General features: G+C 36.7%; 1 protein-coding gene across 1 annotated transcript; it reads left to right on the top strand.

Moving 5' to 3' along the window:
* The first annotated feature begins 8,378 nt into the window (after positions 1-8,378).
* Positions 8,379-9,560, top strand: LOC140169476 (neuromedin U receptor homolog nmur-2-like). Its single transcript, XM_072192738.1, has one exon. It carries the CDS (start codon positions 8,379-8,381, stop codon positions 9,558-9,560), a length of 1,182 nt encoding a protein of 393 aa, XP_072048839.1.
* Positions 9,561-22,161: the final 12,601 nt, after the last annotated feature.

Below are 22,161 nucleotides of genomic sequence, written 5' to 3'. Positions count from 1 at the left end.
ATCTCAAATGGAACAACCCAGTCGCTTTTATGTCCAATTGGAATTAGTTAAGGGATCTAAAAGGAGCGTTTATTGGGTTTCGACAGTATTTTTTGTGGGACATGAGAGCACCTCAGACCTATCGAATTGCATTCTGAATACGAAGCATGTCTTTCTGATATCAAATAATTTTCATTTTTTGAAAATCACAATATAATACAAATTTTATGACAAATTATAAAAATTTGATATTTTTCAAATTTTTGATATATAACAGTCCTCGAAGTAAATTATATAAATCTAATGACCTATTTTTTTTTGGTGTTTTGGGAAAAAAAAATCCATATCTTTAATACGAAAGGTCAAAATTTTCAATTGATCGTTGGCTTTTCATCCCACCTACATACACTTTAAGTATAAATCATCAGATTTATAAAGTTTACTTCAAGTACTGTTTAATATCAAAAATATCAATTTTTAATGATTTGCCATAAAATGTGTATTAAATTATTTGATATCAGAATGACATTCTTCGTATTCAGAATGCAATTCGATATGTCTGATGTGCTCTGATGTCCCAAAATAAATACTGTCCAAACGTTCATACCCCAGCCCTTAAGTGAATGCATACCTATTGCGAACCTTTTTATAAACTAAAGTAGTACAAAGTAGTTTGTACAAAATTAAGCATATTTGGATCGAAGTGGTCCGTTTCATGTAATAAAAATAAACCTTGATGTTCAATAAATATGATAAAAAAATAAAAAAAGGATAAAGTACAATCATATGAATACCATTATTTAATAACATTCGTTAGTCGTAAACAATGGGATGTATTATCTCTGTCGCCCATACCATTAACACAAATTTCCATTTTAAAATGAGACGATTTGATTGAATAAAAAAATATGTCATTTCATTAAGTGCATGGGCGGCATCTATCTGGACCAAATATAAATTCATATCGATAATAAATTGTCTAACTCATAGTAATTTTAAAGATCAATAAAAACTTTCTTTCCTTTTAAGACAAACTTTTCTCAATAATATATTACACCCATTTTAGGAATATACAGGCTGAGTCAAAAAGAAGTAAACTCATGTTTGAGGGGCTGTAACTCGAGATCTGCAAGGAATCTGCAGAAAATGAAAATATACCACCGGAAATAGCAAATTCTACACGTCTAAATAAAAAAAAGAATTGTTGCAATTGCTCACAGAAACACAAGTTATACTCATTTGACACATACAACGACCCATTTTTGTAGCTGCACACGGTTTCGCTCCCCAAGTATAGGGGCCTACCTGATTCATCAGCAGATCTAAATGAAATTGTACATAAATATAACTCGTCTCTCTGTAACATTTTGGATAAGCATGTACCTTTGAAATCCCGTACCATTACAATTCGCCCTTCCCATCCCTGGTACTCCCCTGAGATTGATGAAGCGAAGAAATTGAGGAAAAGACTTGAACGTAAGTGGAGGAAAACCAAATTGGAAGTGGATCATCAGCTTTTTAAAACTCAACGCCAACATGTGTATAACAGTATTTATGATGCAAAGGCAGCATACTATAGAGACAAAATTTCAAATTGTTCTGACCAGAAGGAACTTTTAAGATTGTTGAAAGTCTGCTGCACCAAAAAGGAAAAGCAAAACTTCCTTCTCACAACTCTAAGGAACAACTAGCACAAAAATTTAATAGTTTCTTCACTTCAAAAATTACTAAAATACGTGATGATTTGGACTCTGAACTTACTGCTATTGACAAGCAAAACACATCCACTACTTCGGACATTGAACATGATTTAAAATCTCATTTAGATGTTTTCCCGCCTGCGTCGGAAGAGGAAATTTGTAAAATCATCAGTGCTTCACCACCAAAATCATGTGACTCTGACCCTATTCCTACGTGGCTTTTAAAGAATCATCTTCAGCTGCTTGCTCCGCTTATTACACGCATTGTTAATCTTTCATTGAGTCAGCAGTTTTTCCATCTTGTTTCAAAACTGCCCTCGTCACACCTCTTCTTAAAAAGCCATCGCTTGACTCTGAAATCTTGACAAATTACCGGCCGGTATCAAACTTGGCTTTCATCTCAAAAATAATTGAAAAAGTTGTTTCATCTCGTATAGCTGATCATCTTACTGTGAACAACCTATATGAGCGCTTCCAATCAGCGTATAGAAAACATCATGGAACTGAAACAGCATTACTTCGTGTTCAAAATGACATATTATGTAATTTGGATAAAAACGTGGTGTATTTTTGGTATTACTTGATCTATCTGCTGCCTTCGACACCATAGACCATGGTGTCCTTCTGTCGCGTCTCTCCTCTTTTGGTATTAGAGGTAGTGCACTTGAATGGACCCGTTCTTATTTGACCGACAGATTGCAGGCTGTCAACATCAATGGTTGTTTGTCATCATTCATTCCACTCCTTTTCGGTGTCCCCAAGGATCTGTATTAGGACCTCAATTCTTCACCATTTACTCGTCTCCAATAGCGAACATCGCCCGCAATCATGGATTACAAGTTCACATGTACGCCGACGATACACAGCTTTATTTATCTTTTGATTTAGATAGTGCATCAGATGAACTTTCTTCACGTTCGCAAATTGAATTATGTATCAAGGACATTAAATCATGGATGACTGTAAATAAATTGAAATTAAATGATGACAAAACTGAACTTCTTATTATCACCTCCAAATATAATCAATCAAAACTTCGCTCCAACTCTCTTCAAATTGATTCTGCCAACATTCAAGCTTCTTCTAATACTCGCAATCTAGGAATTATATTTGACAACATTCTCTCAATGGACGACCACATCAAAAATGTGTGCAAATCAACGTATTTTCAGATTAGAAACATTAATGAAATTCGCAAAGTGCTCGATTATGATACTGCTGCAACACTTGTCCACGCTTTGGTCACATCACGTCTTGACAATGGAAATGCTTTATTATATGGAATCACTGAACGACAACTCAATAAACTTCAACAGGCTCAAAATGCTGCTGCACGCATGCTCACAAGGACTAGGAAATTTGACCATATTTCACCCGTCTTACAACGTCTGCATTGGTTACCAATTCGGTATCGCATTCATTTCAAACTCCTTCTTCTCACCTGGAAAGCGCTCCATGACATGGCACCTTCTTATATCAGTGAACTTATCAATTTTTATATTCCATCACGAAACCTTAGATCATCGGATAAATGTCTTCTTTCAGTTCCACGGACTTCTTCATCATTTGGCGACCGGGCCTTCTATGCTTGTGCACCTGCTCTTTGGAACTTGCTTCCTTTAAATCTGCGTATATGTGATTCACTTGATATTTTCAAAAAGACTTTAAAAACTCATCTGTTTAAGATTGCTTATGACAATTGATTTCTATATGTGACTGTTTTTTTATAATTGTGTGTTAATTTTTAATTGTTCAATGTTTGCGCCTCGGAATAGGTTGTCTAGATAGATGGCGCATTATAAATGCATTATTATTATTATTATTATTATTATTATTATATTGATTGGTAAAGCGCGATATTCAAATGCAAATAAAGTTCTGTGGCAGGTGTGGTTTCGATCAATAATTCCTACTTGTTAAAGGGGTCTTTGTAATATGAATTTTACCTCATTGCACAACATTATAGTATAACGGGCCAAATGACAACATGGCACCACAATTTACCGCACGGGAGCGCACGTTTCTGTCGACGAAGTATCATGAAACTAAGAGTGCCACTGAAGTTCAGCGTCTTTTTCGTCCCCAATTTCCTAGAGCTAACCGGGTTTCATGTAAAGGAGCAGTATATAAGTATGTGAACAAGCTCAATGTGCATGGGACACTAGGAACAGACAGCCACAAAGTTCGGGCAGACCGCAAACTGCTAGATCACAAGTGAACATTGCTAGAGTTAGACATGCGTTACAGCAAGACCAAAGATCAGCTCAATCCTTTACCCAACATTCACCAATCAAGCTTCTGTCGGATCGTTCGTAAAAACTTGAATTGGTATCCCTACCAACTATAGTACCCTCATGTTGAATATTAATTAAAAGCAGAATTTGTCTTTTCAACAATAAATCCTGTTAGCACTTTGCTGATTCGTCGAAATTGAAATGGATGAAAATCAATCAGCCGTGTGCAGCTACAAAAATAGGCGGTTGTATTCAAATGAGTATAACTTTAGTTTGCTGTGAGCAATTGCAACAATTCTTTGTTTTATTTAGACGTGTAGAATTTGCTCTTTCCAGTGGTATTTTTATTTTTAGCAGATTCCTTGCAGATCGCGAGTTACAGCCCCTCAAACATGAGTTTACTTCTTTTTGACTCAGCCTGTAGCATCGCCGTTTGGGTGAACTGATCATTTTGGATGGACTCCATACATAAATATTGTACCGTACATTACTGTACCTTTCAATGACACATACGCAATGCAGACTTGACAGGTTGAACATGCAACAGTACTAGTCTTCCGAGGACAAACGCACACAAACTCCGTATTTCACGTGTCAAGTATGCATTGCGTATGTGTCATTGAAAGGTACAGTAATGTTCGGTACAACACTTATGTGTACATCGATTTAATCACCCCTATTATGTTTCTGAATTCCTTTTGATAGACAAACAATTTGCTACAACTTTCACGAAAATCGAAGCAACTTTAATATTTGACGCCTGGCTGTGCAAACTGGAAATTGACCATTGACCTGTTGCGACATATGACTTCTGAACCAAAAGTCGTATTGAGAAAAAATACATATTTGTGATCCTTGGTCCTAGGCGAATAATTTTATATACTTTAAAGTGATATTTAAGCACTTCAATTTTTGACCCCTGTATAACCATATGCGGTCATTTAAGGGTCATTTATTTCAAAATGCTCAAGGGTCCCAGGGTGGCACACACCAGATTCTAAATTAGTAGGTGTCAGAGATGTAGAGAACACAATAAAACAATCATGCAATTTCAAGTTTTTGACTAAGGCACCAGACAAAAATGCTGAAATGTTCAAACAACTTACTTCATATGACATTACTGCAAGGGCGTATCAAGCGGGTGGACAGGGTTGACTTAGGACTTAGACTATATGGGTTAGGAATAGGGCTGACAAAGGAGCTGCTAAAGGGCCCGCACTGATCCTTACTACTGTATACCCATTGATAAAGTAGAAATTCTATGAAGACATGATTTCAATCTATTATCAGAGAAAAAGATCATGTTTTTCAATCGAAAAGTTGAAGAATTTAGAATTCAATTTAACAATTCTCAACGAGAAACAACGAAAATGCTTTATGGATACCCTGAAAGAGAGTAATAACTTTTGGTGGTGGGTTTATTATACACGTATATATTTTATGCTGAATTTGATGAAAAAACACATTTACAGAGCAGTAGAGATTGTCGCAATGTCGGGAAAATCTCAAACTCATTGTGAATGACTGTATACGCAGTCAGTTAGCGCAACACCAGAGCTCTGGCGCAACACTTAGAATCTAACATCTTATACATTTAATGTGTCACCATGGCAACAATATTTGGGATATTAAGACAAATGAAATATCAAAAGTAGAAGAACATAACTGGGCTTTTTTTTGCTATTGCAGTTTTAAATTTCAATTTTGAGTGATTACTACATAATTAAGAGGATAATATTACTCTTGTAATGTGCCTATAATTATTATATTTACAAAGATTGATCTAAACTTTTAGTGGATAGATACCGATACATGTTAAAGGATATGATCGAACAATTACAATCACATGCATGATTATTTTTCACTACATTTCAAATTTAAATTGAAATGTAGTGAAAAATAATCATGCATGTGATTGTAATTGTCTTATTGGCCTATGTAAACTCAAATCAGTATAGACAATAAAAGGCCACTTGACGTGGTCTGAGTGCATAAAGTCCAGCTCATTGCGGACGATTTACCGACATACGTAGCAGCTTCTGCCAGCGTCTTTGGCAGCGGAAGAGAGAACATGTCGAGAAGAAAACCTGAACAATGCCATTAGCCTTTTCGAAGCATGGCGTACACAATAGGAGGGCAGTATTGAAGATGGGTAAAACCCGCCAAATTCAAAAGCCTTTATCCAGTTCGTGCAGCGCTATCCTATTGTGTCCGCCATACCTCTAGCCTTTTCGAAGCATGGCGTACACAATAGGAGGGCAGTATTCAATAGGGGTCAAACCCGCCAAATTCAAAAGCCGTTACCCATTTCGTGCGGCGCCATCCTATTGTGTCCGCCATCCCTCTAAAAGGCTAATGAACAAACCTATAATCACGTGAGCGGATAACAAAGCCGAGAAATGCGGTGAATTGAACAAGCAGTATTTGAAGAGCTTTGTTTCAAAACCCCTTACATCCACTTGCCCAATTTTGAGAACACATCAAAAAATCATCAAAATAATCACTGATATAAAGGAGTTCAACAAAAGCAGTTTTTGGCAGGATACTCATCCTACCAAGCATCCCGCCAAAAACTGATTTTGTTGCAAACCGCGATATATTTTTTGATGTGTACTCAAAAATGGGCAAGTGGATATAAGGGGTTTTGAAACAAAGCTCTTCATTTGTCGCAATGGAAATCGCCCGCAAAACATCGGACTATAAACTAGGACTTATGATTGATATTTAACATTAGGTACTCTAATGTATGTGTCTTTCTTCGTATGTCATGTATGTAGAACTCGGTTTTGTAATCTTATTTGATGGCATGTAAATTAATCAAGATAATCAGTAACACGCAACCATAATAAATGTATTATTCACTTTAAAGCTCTACAATGAAAGACAGAGATAAAAAGGACTTGTTCGCGTTTGAAATTCTGACAACTAGAGAGAAAATGCCGAACTGTGCAAGTCGACAACCAATCACAGCGCGCCTTTGCCTTACAACGTCAAACGCAATTTAGTCTTTTTATCTCTGTCTTTCATTATACTTAGACTTTGAACATAACCTTTATTATAATTCAGACCCTAATTCAGACACTTTATTATAATTCAGACCCAAATATGTTGTATAAGGCATGTAGATGCTATGTTCTAACTTACTTCTATAGGATCAGCCCACTCGCGCCAAATTTATTGGAAAACAGTGACTTTTTGAAGGTCACGATCGAATTCATTAATTCAGATTTCAATTCACTTGAGAGATATATGAAGACCCGAGCGCAAGAAGACCGTAAGTCCACTTGGCCCCTCAACATGTATACACTAAAGTTGCGTATAGTTTCGTATAGTTTGGTAATGTTTTATGCATGTTCAGGGGCCAAAACAAATCTTTCACAACCTTTCATGATGCTTTCACCCTGGAACATGAATTAAACATTATAAACCCTAAGAAACTATACGTAACTTTAGTGTATACATGTTGAGGGGCCAAGTGGACTTACGGTCTTCTTGCGCTCAGGTCTTCATATGTTTGAATTGAAAATTGTGAAATAAAACAGGAACATTCAACCATAAAAACAGGTGGATAGTTGATTATATGTTGCCATCGCTACCATGCTAATTTTAAATAGAAAAAAATAAATGTGGATATGTATACAGCGCCTTTCACACGTAACAAAGCGCTTTACATTTATTCTGTTGTCATTAGAATATGTCAGCTGTTAATGCTCAAGGCATGTTCATATCTTTGGACGCCGCCCATTGAACAATATTCCCAACAGCTGACCAATTCGTCTCTAGGTAGAGGGAGGCAAGTGAGGTAAAGCGTCTTGCCCAAATGCACAACACGATGGCACCGCAGGGGCACGAACTCGCAACCGTCCGATTGTGAGGAGGCACTTGTACCGCTGCGCCACCGTGCCCCCAGAACTTTTTTAATTTGCTTCAATTTACTATTTTTGCTTAAATTTAATAACAACACCGGAAACATACTTTAATGGAACCTATACTAATGTTATCATTAATTTGATGAGAGTAAAAGAAATCACTTTAGAAAGAAGGTTTATCATATGAAATCGAATATTATTGCTCTAATGGTAACTATTGCGAATAGAATTACGCCAGAACAGTGTGATTGATTAAGCAATATGTAGCAAAGATGTAGCAATATGTAGCAAGTTATGATCGATTGCACAGAAAGACAGATGAGATTGGTGAAAGGGTTGTATAATTCATATTGAACGATTAGATCACTGTGGCAATCATATAAATATATATGTTTCTCTGGTACAATCAGGACAAACGTCGTACGACGGTGATGACGAGTACTTTAAAATTTCATGCAATTCAGTGCCAACTCGGGTTGATATTATATCCACGATTATAACACCTGCAGAAAGTCTAAGCGTACGCGTACTACGGTCATCGTTTCATCATTTGACTTCAGAGAATTACGGAATCTCTGAATATGACATCGTCAACGATGGATTTCTCTAATGCCTCAATAGCACCAGAGGAAGAGATGCCAGATAACAAAGCACCTGATTTTCCACAATGTTCTGGTGATCGTTACATAGATGCTTCTCAATGGGACAAATGGCTCGGCGAATGGTTTCTTATTTATTTCTTTGAATACAAATACTTCGAGAAACTCATTATAACTGTTTTGTTTCCCATTGTTCTTGCTTTTGGATTCATCGGTAACGCTGGATTTTTGTTCGTAATTGCTCGAGTCAAAGAAATGCACACATTGACCAACTTTTACCTCGCCAATCTTGCAGTGGCGGATCTTCTGTACGTAACTCTGACGACGGTGACGTACTGTATTCAATATGCCTTATCCGGTGGTCTAAGGAATTCTGAAATATTTCGCTCAAACGCTCAATGTTTCATTGGGTATGGTATCCATTATACAACATTGTATGCATCATTGTCGCTGGTTACGCTCGTGACATTTGAACGAGTCCTTGCAATTTGCTACCCACTAAAGCATCGCATGGTTAACACCAAGAAACGCACGATTGTTCTGGTAGTCATCTCATGGACTGTCGCTGTTGCGATGTCCGCTGCCTTTGGAGCACCAGTAGCTGGACTGGTTAGAAAAGAGTGTATTTCCTGGCCACCAGGAGGACGTTGGAAGAAATTCCCAAATATCAGGCACGAATGTATAACCGTCCATGATGTATATTTCGATCCAATAAGTAAACTTTGCGTACCAATCCCATTCATTATAGTACTCGTTATCAATATCATACTGTATGGCAAAATAATTGCCTGTCTAAGTAATCGTACTGTCACACAAAATAAAGAACACGCTGGACAATCTAGTACCAACAAAGTTCGCAACCAAGTTGCCAGAATGGTAATAATCAACGGCATAATTTTCTTTTTATGTCTTGCACCGTTTCAATACCACCAGCTATATCAACTCATAGTTCTAAAAACTAAAATGTACCTGTATGACGGCGACACAGAGAAGGCTATATTGTGGGCGTCAAGATGCTTGTTGGTTCTCAACTCAGCGGTCAATCCATATGTGTACGGCTTTACTAACCACAGATATCGATCAGCATTCATGAAGGCTATTGGACGCGGGAAGAAGAGTAATTCGCATCCAAACGTAAAAACTAAGACATCATTTATATCGCAGAACATTAGGCAGTGATACCAAATGCTAAACTGTCTTTCGTATCGAGTGGAAAAAACTGTAAATATACTTAAACTTGTATATAAATACTTATATAAATATATGCTTATATATAAACACTCACTATACCTATAATCATGGAATAAATATTTTGGCACACTTTAACTGTCTTTTGGTGAACAGAGCGAACCTGCCCCATCCCACTAATTCAATGTTCAATGCAATGGACAAAACCATTTTGTCGGCAGGTCAGTGGTACCGTTGAAAGATGGGAAATGGGGGAAAGTTGAGGTACAGGGAGTCTGTGCTTCACCAACATTGCATGGGAAGATTACCTGACCACATTTTCTAACCAGCATTTGCTGTGAGCCCTGTGGTATTTGATAAAAGGAATGAAAGCTGGGCGATAATTGACAACATTTGCTTTGGGACTTGTTACAGATACAAATGTTTTAAGGGTACATGACTGTTACAGCAAACACTTTAATGAAATAATTAAAAGCAAATAAATTTAGCACACATATCCAATTGTCCAGAATTCATATTTTGTAGGAGTGTTCCCTTCAGTGCTACCCTGCTTGGTTTTTAACCATATTCATGCTTCAATCTTCAGACCAGGGAAGTGCCACCCGCAGTGTCACTAGCCTAGTGGCACTTTCCGGGGCACTTCCCTCAGAGTATTTGTCTGAGGAATGAACAACCTATATTCACATTCATGATGCACCCTTAATACAAGGGCGTGTATTATTTCTGTTGAGTGGTTCAAATACCTTGAATACAGACCTATGAACTTTTGAAGTGGTAATTGTGTTTCCTTTATTGAGCCAGCACCAGGAATGACAATTGCCCAAAACAACGCAAGTATCTTACACAATACCAATAGAACTCCTCTCTAAACTGATAAGTTTAGATACTGCCCTGTGAAAAATAAATCAAATCATGTCATTATACTACCACAATGGTACAAAATTACGAGGGGGTATCAAAAAGTTTTAGAAATCGCCCAGAAGCGAAAGAGCTATACACCAATCCGAGAAGCGTTTACTGTATTTGGCCCTCTATTGACGGCAACACAGTTGTACCAGAGCGGGAGATTTAATTCGTAATTCAATACTCATGATTGTGTATTGAATATCACTATTGTGTACAATTCCCGGGTACAATTCTGTATAGCACACAATAAATAATGGATAGAACTCCCGACCTCGGGACACCGCAGTTTTACATCGGGGACACCGCAGTAATGGCGAAGTCGGATAGGTGTATATCAATGAAATTTTGTCAGTGCAATCACTGGTCCTTATGTACACTATGGTGCAAAAAATGGTCTCATAAGTATGTATAAATAACATTATGTTAAAATATTTGCACCCGGCAAAACGTTTTGATAGCATTTAAATGTCGGGCTATATAAAAGGTCACGAAAACGTCTTTAAAACATTATTGCAAATATTTTGGGCAAACATTTTTCGCAAATTTTTTCAACCCCAATATAACATTCTGTGAATGTTTTGTATCAAGTTTTCAAAAGTGTTTTTGGAATGTTATTAAAACGTTTTTATACCCTTTATATAACCCGACATTTACACGTTTTCTGTAAAATAGTTTGTGTTTGCTGGGCAGTAGATTATCAAAATTTGTTTCATACCCTTAATATACCCTTTATATAACCCAACATTTAAACGTTTTCTGACAACCTTTTACAACCTTTTTCGAATGATGTCGAAAAAGTTTTGTGTTTGCTGGGTATATATCTCAAAACATCAATTGGATCTCAAATTTTATCCCAAATTTGTTGTGGAATAAAATGAATTGTCAATTTTCCAAAAATCCACATAGCCAATAGATTTCCGCCACTGGCTTAATCATAAAATTATTATCATTAATTATGTTGGATAATTTTATTCAAGTTTTATTAATACTTTGTCTATAAGCTCATATAAGCTCTAAATTTCTGTGAAGGAACTCTCTATTCGTTTGACTCTAATGCAAAAGCCCAAGTACATTCATAAGTGCTCACCAGTTACATGTATAGGGGAGTGGACGGGAAATATTATAAAATGATGAATAAATGAGGAATAAAAGCTATGATAATGATACTAAACATGATAACTTGAAATTCACCACAAAAGAACATTTTTTTGAAATGTTTTCCCAATTTGCCGCTATTTTCTGTATCAGTCGAGTGTGAATGCGACATGCAGCATACATGTATTATATATGTGGCATAAAGTGTGCACAGGGCTGGGATGCTAACATGTGTGTGACATACATGTACATGTTGTGTAGCCATGGTCAGTTTTACCTATATATTTCAGGGCCCTGGGGCTAGGCTTAAATTTAGGGCACTTGCTATCTGGATCCATGTGTTACTCACCACCCAACCCCATCCATGGGAATCATGAGTAGAGTTAAGTGAGAGTAGATCTACTCTCTCACTTCTCTATGATGTAGCCATGTACTGTATCATCCGTACCCATGGACCCATGTATGAATGACCAAGTGGTCCAAAAACGCGTAAGACAAACGTGTAAGGTTACTTGTGTGAAGATTGCATCTTACACGTGTAATCTTATACGCGTAAGATTGCATCTTATACGTGTAACAATGAAGCGGGATTTTTGAATTGACGAATCACAGAGTAAGAAATCACAAACAACCAATCATCTCACGCGTAACAAACTTCAACCAATAATATGTAAAGACGTTTTGGGATTTGTAACACCCACGACTTCTTATACGTGTAAGATTTGGATTTTAGTGATGGACGATACGCAATGTTATTGGCGGCGTACCGAGGATAAGTAGAGCTACTGTTTGTCCGTCATGGTCACAGCCCGATTTATCTCACTTTTTGGTTTGGGCTACTTTTTCAGGTATCTCGAGTCAATGTATACTCAATATCAATTAATTTCAAGAGGCGATAGTAAAATGATCACGTTTGCGAAAACTACCGCGGTGCAGATCGATATCGAGGCTGAGATTATTCGGCACTCGTCGTACCAGTCAAATCGGAATACCGTCCATCCCTAATAGGCAATTCTTACGCGTATAAGAAATACTATGGCGATATTTCATATATTTTGGCACACTTTAACTGTCTCTTGGTGAACAGAGTGAATCAGGCCCATTCCACCAATTCAATGTTGGACAACGTGGGACCACTGATCTGAAACTCCCATCACTCAAGTAATTAAATTGGTTAATTAATGCCAATGTGGCCCAGACCTTTGTGTAGTTAATTTTGATGGTAAAATGTGTATATAGTTATAGTGAAAATCCAAATGATGAAATATTTTCATTCACCATGTTCACAGGATGACTACAGATTATATTCTTAATGTGCTTTTATTCAGACCAAATTTAAAAAAGCCAGAAATATGACAGATCTGACAAAAATGGAAACGGATAGATATAGATAAATTGTACTTGTGGTTGGGAGTTTTTTTCTTGTACATATATCCATGGGTTACAATACAGCAAGGGTATTTCTATTTCACAGCCAATAAGGAAGGAGATTAAGGCTACAGAAAAGAAAAAAATATTTAAGAAATAAAGGGTAATGCATTATCCTTTACACGCAAATAATGTGTCTGAGGCAGTAAAACGTAAATAATGGGTGAGGCGCAGCCGAACCCATTATTTAAACGTTTTTTTACTACCAGAAAATAGTGCGATTTAAAGAGAATTTAAAGAGAAAATATCATTTTTTGGCACAAATATTTTAAGTTGTTTACTTCAAGGTGGAGCGCGTACGCGTAAGTGACAGCGCGTATCGCGGAAATATTGCACCCGTAACCAAGCGTAATGATGTGTTTAGAACGTGTTACGTCGCTCGACCCATTATTGCAGAATAATGGGCTCTCACGTGACACGTTTCAACAAATCACAGTGCGCGATTTTGAATAATGGGTCGTGGGGGTAATAGAATTTGCGATAATGTGTCATATAAGTACAGAATGCCTGTCACGCCCTTCGTGTTTGTGGGATAGGGTTTGTTCAGGGTTGGGGTAAGCGAAATTATTAGAGTTATGTCAATGTTACGGTGAAGGTCATTGTTAGGGTTAAGGTTATGGTGAGGAGTAACTCTTTTGTTGTTAATAACGATCTTCTTCCTTACACAAATTCAACGCACATCTCAACTTCACGGCAACTAACATGGACGCATTTTAATGACATTTCAGCATCATTAATTTTGCTTGGTACGTTATTATTATTTTGCCTTTGCTTTGCATGCTTTTGGTACTAATATTTTCAGTAGTTTTCATCACTATCTTTGGATATGTGTTGGTATCGTCGAGTGCTTTTAAGGTCTGTAATTGTAATGTAGTATTTTCTGTAGTTTTAGCAGTATTATGTTTAGTTATACCACTTTATTTGTTTGTCTCTTTATATCTTAGATCTGAAGAAGAACATTATGTTCGAAAGCTAATTAACCTCGTATGATATTTCTGCTACGTTTCGACCTCATTAAATCTCTCACAAGTATATTATCTTATTTGCGATGAAACGACCGTCTGAAATAGTCAAATATCTCCCAATGAGGCGCGTACAAGTGGTGATTTGGTAATCATGTTTTATATTGAAATGCGATACAAAAGAATTGCATCGGAGCAAAGATAATGTATTCTATTCATTCGTACCAATGGCAAGCTAATCTGATAATTGGTTGGGCCTATATGCATGACTCGGGTTTATTTTAAATGTTTAATTTTGCAGAGCTTATTTTTAGTCATGGATCATACTGATAAATTTCGCAAGGGAGGAGGGAGGGAGGGAGATACTTGAGACTGAACAAGTGAGAGTGGGAGGGGGTGAGGAAGAAAGAGAGGAGAGGGAGAGACTGAAAGGCTAGAAAGAGAAAGCTCGAGAGGATATAGTAGGGACCGGGGAGGAAGTGGGGAGCCTGTTAATGGGGGGGGGGCAGGAGGAAGCAAAATAGGGATATAGAAATTGATACGTGGGAAGGGCGACACTGTGGACCTGCACAAGTACAACGGGCGCGACAGGCTCATAAGCGGACCTTTTGTGATTGAAGGGCTTATTTTCAACGTTTTTACAGAAAAAGAAGTGCACATTATCATTCAGATTGGCATGCAATTTGTCAAATTAATATAGATCAATTTAGCAATGCAAAGACGAGAGGGTGCTAGACCATTAAAACATCGGTCTTGTCTCTCCCGCTTTTATTGACATAGGCATCTGACTCATCTGCCTCTATTGAAATAAGCTGATTGGTACTTCAAAGTTAACAATGAAGTCAGATTACAGTAAACTTACTGAATCACTTGCGTTTTCGTATCTGAACAATAGACTTACGGAAACTGAAAAGATAAAAAGACCCATAGCCTGTGGAATATTCCACATTCTATATTCAAAATGCGTCGGGATCCACTCATCAGATAATCTGACAATTCGAACATCTTATTACGATTTTTAACTTGCTCACTGCTCAGTACCAAAGCTTTATGTTGTATATATACCGTTCTGTGCATATTCTCTTAATTGCAAAAACAACTCATTGTACCAGAAGGAGAGTTCCGGTTCATTAATTTCTTTTAAAATGAAACTCATTAATATTGGAGAAACAGTAGATTGGCTTTTATTATAAATATTGGATATCCATACACTGTGTATACCTGCGACAAAATCATACCATGCATGCAGTTCAAAGCATTTTCCCCTGTTATTTTGCATCTTACTCACCTGGTTGTTGCACTTTCACCCATTATTTCACGTTAACATTATAGGTGGCATTTGAATAGTCTTAACGGTCCTTAATTAAAATGTTGCAGTACTCCTGATTCCAGAAAACGCAGTTAATAAATTGGGATTAACATTATTGTCGGCCCTACTGTTTTGCCAAACAATTCTTTTTCTTTTTTGCTGTTGTTGAAGGGCCCAATAAATGCGTTTTTGTGTGTTTTTCTATAGTGTAACAATCAAGCCTAAAGACTACGCATCCTTTCTTCCTCATCATCGAAATGACATAAAATATTTTGTTGCTGTTAATTGTGAAAGCATGTTATAGTTCTGTAAGGCACAAACACTTTCATGTCATAATGTCAAATTAAACTAGAGCGGTTCTCGGCTTTCGCGGTTCTCAGCATTCGCGGTTCTCGGTGGGTTTGTGGTATAGGGTAGGGGAACCTTGTGTGATCCTGGATGGTGTGTTTTATTGATTGGTTTATGTCTTTGTGCTGTTTTGGCCCGTATGTGTCGTTTCTGTTCAGAACCTTGTGTGATCCGAATGTGTATTGTTTTCTTTGTGGTATTTGATGTGTTTTAAATCTATAGGCCTTTTTTGTCTGCCTGTGTGTCATGATAAATCCAATTGATCAATAGCTCCACATATCTAGCGTTTTTAATCGCGCCATTTGTTGCATTCTTTGATTCGGGTTTAAGGAGAGCAGTCACGTATTTACAATTTGGGTATTTCTCTTTTAAAACACCGCTGTATAGTTGATATTGAACAAAATTAGACAAATCGGGTATCAAAATGCGCGTAAATAAATCATCCTTCCTTTTATGTTGAAATATTGTGAAAACAATTATTAGTTCTGAAGCTACAGTCGTTTTTATAACAACTGCGTTTCTTTTTGTGCAGACTTTAAGTGTACATGTATATCATCATACACATTTAACATTTTCATGATTTTTTTGCTATAGTCATGTCAAGGTCATATGTGGTTAATTGAGCATTTCATGAAATATGGTGGATGTGATCACCATGAAGCGCCAAACATATTCAAGGCCATGTCAGGGTCATCTGAGGTCTGCTGTTGGATTGTTGGACGGTAATGAAACTTGGTGGGTGTTATCATCTTTCAGTGGGGAACATTTTCCAAGTTATCTGAGGTCAATTGAATATTGATTGTCGGATTATCAGGAAACTTGCTTGGATTGATATGCATGGGGATTTTTGTTAGACAATTCTGAATTAGATATGCTTAGCACACATTTTAAGAGTAAATTTGTATTTCCTATATTCTTTTTGGTATTTACCAATAAATACCCATATGTCCCATCCGGAAATTAATTTACACATAAAACAAATTACCAGCATATCATGGACTACCAATGTAAATTATGAAACATGGTCTTCATCAGTGGCATTGTCTTTTTAAAGACATTTCTTGTTTGTCATTATTCAATTAATAAAGACTAATTTACAAACAGTAAATATCTTATGGAGCAAGTTAGCATGCAATAAGTTTTTGTAACAAAATTAAGAAGAATATGAAACCGAACATTTGCCGAATGTTAATCATGTTAATAGAAATGTTTTACTTTTTAGAGCAAATGGACATTACAATGTCAGTTCAGTGACCAACTGAAGTCAGGTTTATCCCCGTAGAGTCGGCAGTCCTTTACAACTTAGGCCTATTTTAAAAGAACACAACTCTTGGACCAATTATTAATATAAAAACATGTTTCTCGTCCAGGTTAAAAAAAAACAGAAAAAGAAAACAGGATAAGGTTTTTAAATTTTTTTAAAAACTTTGTATCGCAAAATATAGGTGCAAATACCCATAGGTCCTATTAGACCCTGTATTTAGCGTATAAAAATACCTGAAAAAAGCCAAAAAGCTTCTTCTTAAATTCTATTCTTCTGGTAGATATAACTCTTGGTATACCCTCTAATGATCACAGAACCTTCAAGAAATGTTTTCAAAATTTAAAAAAAAATAGAAATTAATAAAGTTATGACTCAATTTAAAAATAATACAAAATAATTAATTAATAAAAAATATCTCAGCTTCCTCGACATCTTTTTTAAAAATTTTAATAAATAGAAATAATGTTATAACTGAATTTTATAAATAAAAATTAATTTGAAGCGGCCTCAAAAAAGGAAGCGGACGGGGACCAGTAACAGTTTTATTTTTTTATTCGGCCTTATCATATCAACTAATGCTATTACAATAACAAACGGTGTGAGTCATATCAAAGTTTGGTCATATTGTTTCATCGAAAAAATAGGTGCAAAGGGACTTTTTTATTGTTTAGGTATTTAAAAAAATTAAATTAATTTGCAGCGGCCTCAAAGAAGAAGCAGTTTTGTATTCTTCTGGTAGGTATTTAAAAAAAAAGAAATAAATTTGAAGCGGTCTCTAAAAAGGAAGCGGGAGGGAGATGAGAAACATGTTTTATTTTTTACTCGGCCTTATCATATTACCGATGCTATTTTAATAGCATCGGTATACACAAACCATTAACATTCATGCACTCTTAAGGGGTACTACACCCCTCGATAAATTTGTGTCTATTTTTGCATTTTTCTCAAAAACTAATAACACAGTGGTAACAAAAGTTATGTATATTATAGGGGCAAGGACTACACTTACTACACTGGAATTTCAGTGACCAAAGACAAGTGGTTTGTAATTTATGATAAGAAATAAGGTACCGCTAGCACGTACCACGTTTCCTATCATATATACTGAACCGCTTGTCTTGAGTCACTGAAATTTCAGTGTAGTAATTGGATTCCTTGCCCCAATAATATACATAATTTTATTACCAGTGTGTTATCATTTTTTGAGAAAAATGCAAAAATAGTCATAAATTTACCACAGGGGTGTAGTACCCCCTTAACCCAGCGCAAACATTATAAACGTTATCAAGTGCTAATTGTGTTTACTTTTAGAGCCAGCACTAGTCTCTTACAAAGCCGCCGTTCCTATTACAAACATGTTTGTTCTGGATAGCCACACACAGTCTGGCCAGAGACTAAGCCATCACAAGGAATGATTGCCTGAACGATAAATAAGCTCTCTCAAACAGGCGTCCAAAATAGCCTAAACCCTTCCAATTTCGATTTGTGAAGCTGTGTTTTGAAAACAAATAATGATGCGTAAAAAGCCACTCGTGTCATGACTGATGTGCATCTCTTTTTTGGCGTTTTTCGCATTAAATTAGGGTCCATTTTAAATTCAAAAATAAACTGGTGTCTAGATGTAATCACAGTTAACACACCAGGAAAATTATAGAATATAAAACAACCTAGTTACGCCTGTTCAGTGCGAACAAGATGCACCTGGTCGGATCACAAAGATGTGATTTCCTCACGGATCACACCAACTAGAGGACGGGGAATGGAAAAACTTTCTAACATAATGAATAGTTACCAACTTAGTCAAATATTAGAGAGATTGCGATTTTCCAAACGTAGACGTAGACCGTACGTTTTTACGTACGTTAATAGAGAGATTGCGATTTCACCGTGAAAATCTAGACCATCGATATATTTCCAGAGACATTACAATAGACACTTGACAGATTGTACACTTGAGTGATATAATAGACACTTCAGTGATTAAACACTATTATACACAACTCTATTTATGTGCATGTCCCATGACGGAAGATCAATATCATAGAAAGCTTGTTTAAATTGACTTTTATTCAATTTATTTATTAATTTGGGTATCGCATGATGTGATAGGCCTAGACTTAGAGTAAAAGAAAGATGGAGAAGAGAGAGCGAGAGAGCATTGGAAGTGGGAAGGGAAGGAGGTGGAGAGGAGAGCTCAAGAGTGGAGTGGAATAATAGAGAAGAGTCGATATCAAGTGTGGGGAGGCGGGAGGGGGAGGGAGGAGGTTAGATATAGGTGGCGGAGGGAGCATGGGTAAGAGGTATGGGTTGTGCTTTCCGGGGAATAAACTAATTCATAATCAAATCATCTACATCATCATGCATCGTTTATATTTCAAACAAATAAACAAAACACCGCCACCCCCTCAATATATGCACATGATTTCTACATGTAGGCCTCGTAGAACTCGGGGGTAATTATAAGGTGTCATGAAAGTGAGCCACCTACGACAGAGGGCATCAACTGTCGCCCGCGTTGATAGATATCCGATAATGAAAATGTTAGCACAATAGGCTATTATATATACGTATGGTTATAGGCCATTGTACTTTTGGTTATATATACCCTCTTGTGTCCTCCCAGCACAATAGTGTTATGATTGCAGACCAGTTCATCTCCACTTTTTAATCCCTTGATTTTTGGTTTCTGAACAAAAGAGAAACCAAAACTAATGATTTGAAATGAGGGAATTTTTGAATATACCGCGCTGCACTGATACGTTCACGCGGTACCTCTGCATTGAACCATATCATGCTGATCACTTGCACCTGTAAGATTAGTATCTTTGAAAAGACCAGTATCGTATTCAATCTATGATTGCAAACATACACAGGGGATTAGTTCAACCTGCTTGTAGTGCAGCGCGATATGTTCAAAATTGTTTTGACCAATTGCTATGGTAGTTAATCCGACTAATTACGTAACTTCGCCAGCGTATATCGCCCGCACTACAACGTTCATGCGGTACCAATGCATTGAACCATAGATGTCAAAGAAATGCTAATCACTTGCACCTGTAAGATTAGTCTCTTTGAAAAGAGCGATATTATATTCAATCTATTATATGATTGAAGACAGGTGCTGAGTGCAACCTGCTGTAGTGCAGAGAGATCTATTCAAAATGTGTATTCATCGATTGCTATGGTAGATAATCCGATTATGACGTCACTTCGCCAGCGTATAGAGTAGAAATACAACAATACGCTGGCGAATTTACGTAATAATCGGATTAACTACCATAGCAATAGTGGAAACAATTTTTGAATATACCGCGCTGCACTGATACGTTAACGCGGTACCTCTGCATTGAACTACAGCGGCCTTCGCCATCCGGCCAAAGCGTTTTTAAAATGCGCAAAAACAACTTGGTTTTAATGCTAATTATTGCATGTTCTAGGGAAGTCTTTATAAAATAGCAGAGTGGGCGGGTTTTCGCTGCAATATTTTTTGTGTAAAAAGTGAAGCATTCTATGTATAAAGGAATATATGAATATTAACTGCACAACATGTAGAACGATTCGTGATACCCAATTGTGGTACAATTGGTGTTGTTTAGGAGGGGGAGAATATTATTTATATACGTCAAAATATTTTTTGAATTTACTGAAAATGGACGCTCAAAAAATGATGAAAAATCTATGTAATTTTTACATAGAACCCTGATAAAGATTACTGTATCATTTTTATGGTAATCTAATCTTCCATTTTCTAAAAACATCTAGGGGGTTCTATGTGGAAATCTTGAATAAACTGGGGGGGGCAACGTCTATACTCCGGGGACTATATGCCTACAAGAAAATGGCAGATTCCCTATACATTGCACGGACCAATATACCATGCACGATGCAGTCAAAATCGATATTATGTATTGTGTACGGTGCAGCACAATACACGTATTTTTTGTTGTTGTAGATTTGTACGGCGCTTTCAACTACTGAGGTTATTTGCGCCAGTACTCACTCCTTTGTCAAATTGCACCTGTTTAACTTCATTTAGCTACAATACGTAATTATCTGCTTCACTGCATCTTTACACAACCGTGACGGCTGTGTCTTTTTCTTACACAGCCGCGGCTGTGTCTTTTTTCTTACAGGTTCTTTCTTCTTTCTTTCTTAGTCCAGCCGGGCGGCGGCTGGACTTCTGTTTTTCAGCGGTTTCTTCTTCTTCATCTTCTTTCTTTCTTTAGTCCAGCCGAGCAACGGCTGGACTCTTTCATTTCAGTGGTTTCTGTTTCTGTCTTCTGTCAACATTGATATAAAATTGGATGGTTTGAACCCAATGCACAAATTTATTGGTCGAGCTATGAGTTTTAAAATATTGGACGAGACGTAGTCGAGTCCAATATTTTAAAACTCATAGCGAGACCAATAAATTTTGCATTGGGTGAAATAAACCATCCAATTTTATCATTATTATGTTTTCAGAATCTTTATTTTAAGACAAAATTCAATTTTTTTTTTCAGTAATTGTTTTTTTTTTTTAGATTTAAAAAAAATAAAAAAAAAAATTTTTGGGGGAGGTCAAAATCGACTGATCTTACATGCCTAGAGCAAAAAAAAAATTGAAAAAAAGAATTTTTGAATTTTTATTTGTCCTATTTCCGGACTTTTTTGGCCCCACTTCCGGAATTCCACAAGTTTCCGTAACATTTACATCAACGGGGATTCATTTCACCAAAATTTATGACGATTCGTAGCGCTTCGTAAGTCTCAAAATCCTTTAGAACGTATTGTAAAATACATTTCACTAAAATTATTTACTAATCTGCACTTCCCAGAGATTGCCTACCAACACTAGAGGGAAAAAAATGGGGAAAAATCCCTATGTCTCATGAAGTTACGTACTCGTTCCGAGTCGTTCGTAAGTTGCGAAATGATATAATTGAATTATGAGGGTTGAAAATATGAAGTAATAAAGTGTTTATAATAATATTTGATAGGCAATAAACTGATCAAGTAAAGCTTAACTTAAGCTACAAAATACAGAGTGCAAGCCTGCAGTGCAAGAGCCAGTGCAGTGCAGTTGGGTGGACTAGAGCTATATTTGCCGATTTCATAAGCTTATCTAAAACCCTACCGTGTCTGTGCTAACATCATTCAAACCTTGCAGAGTCTTCAATTAGTTACAAAAGTGACATTTGGCAGGTATAAATCCTCTGGTTTGGTCAGAAAATATGATAATTTTCGATGTCCGAGGCATGAGAGTGCCGAATTCTGCAGCTTTTACGTGGTTGTTAAGCA

Source organism: Amphiura filiformis, chromosome 14, assembly GCF_039555335.1.
Source record: "Amphiura filiformis chromosome 14, Afil_fr2py, whole genome shotgun sequence".
In the NCBI taxonomy this organism is placed as follows: Eukaryota; Metazoa; Echinodermata; class Ophiuroidea; order Amphilepidida; family Amphiuridae; genus Amphiura; species Amphiura filiformis.
This window is presented reverse-complemented; position numbering and strand designations above follow the sequence as displayed.

Coding starts and splice junctions, on each gene's coding strand:
- LOC140169476 (XM_072192738.1), top strand. CDS start 8,379: ATGGATTTCTCTAATGCCTCAATAGCACCAGAGGAAGAGATGCCAGAT.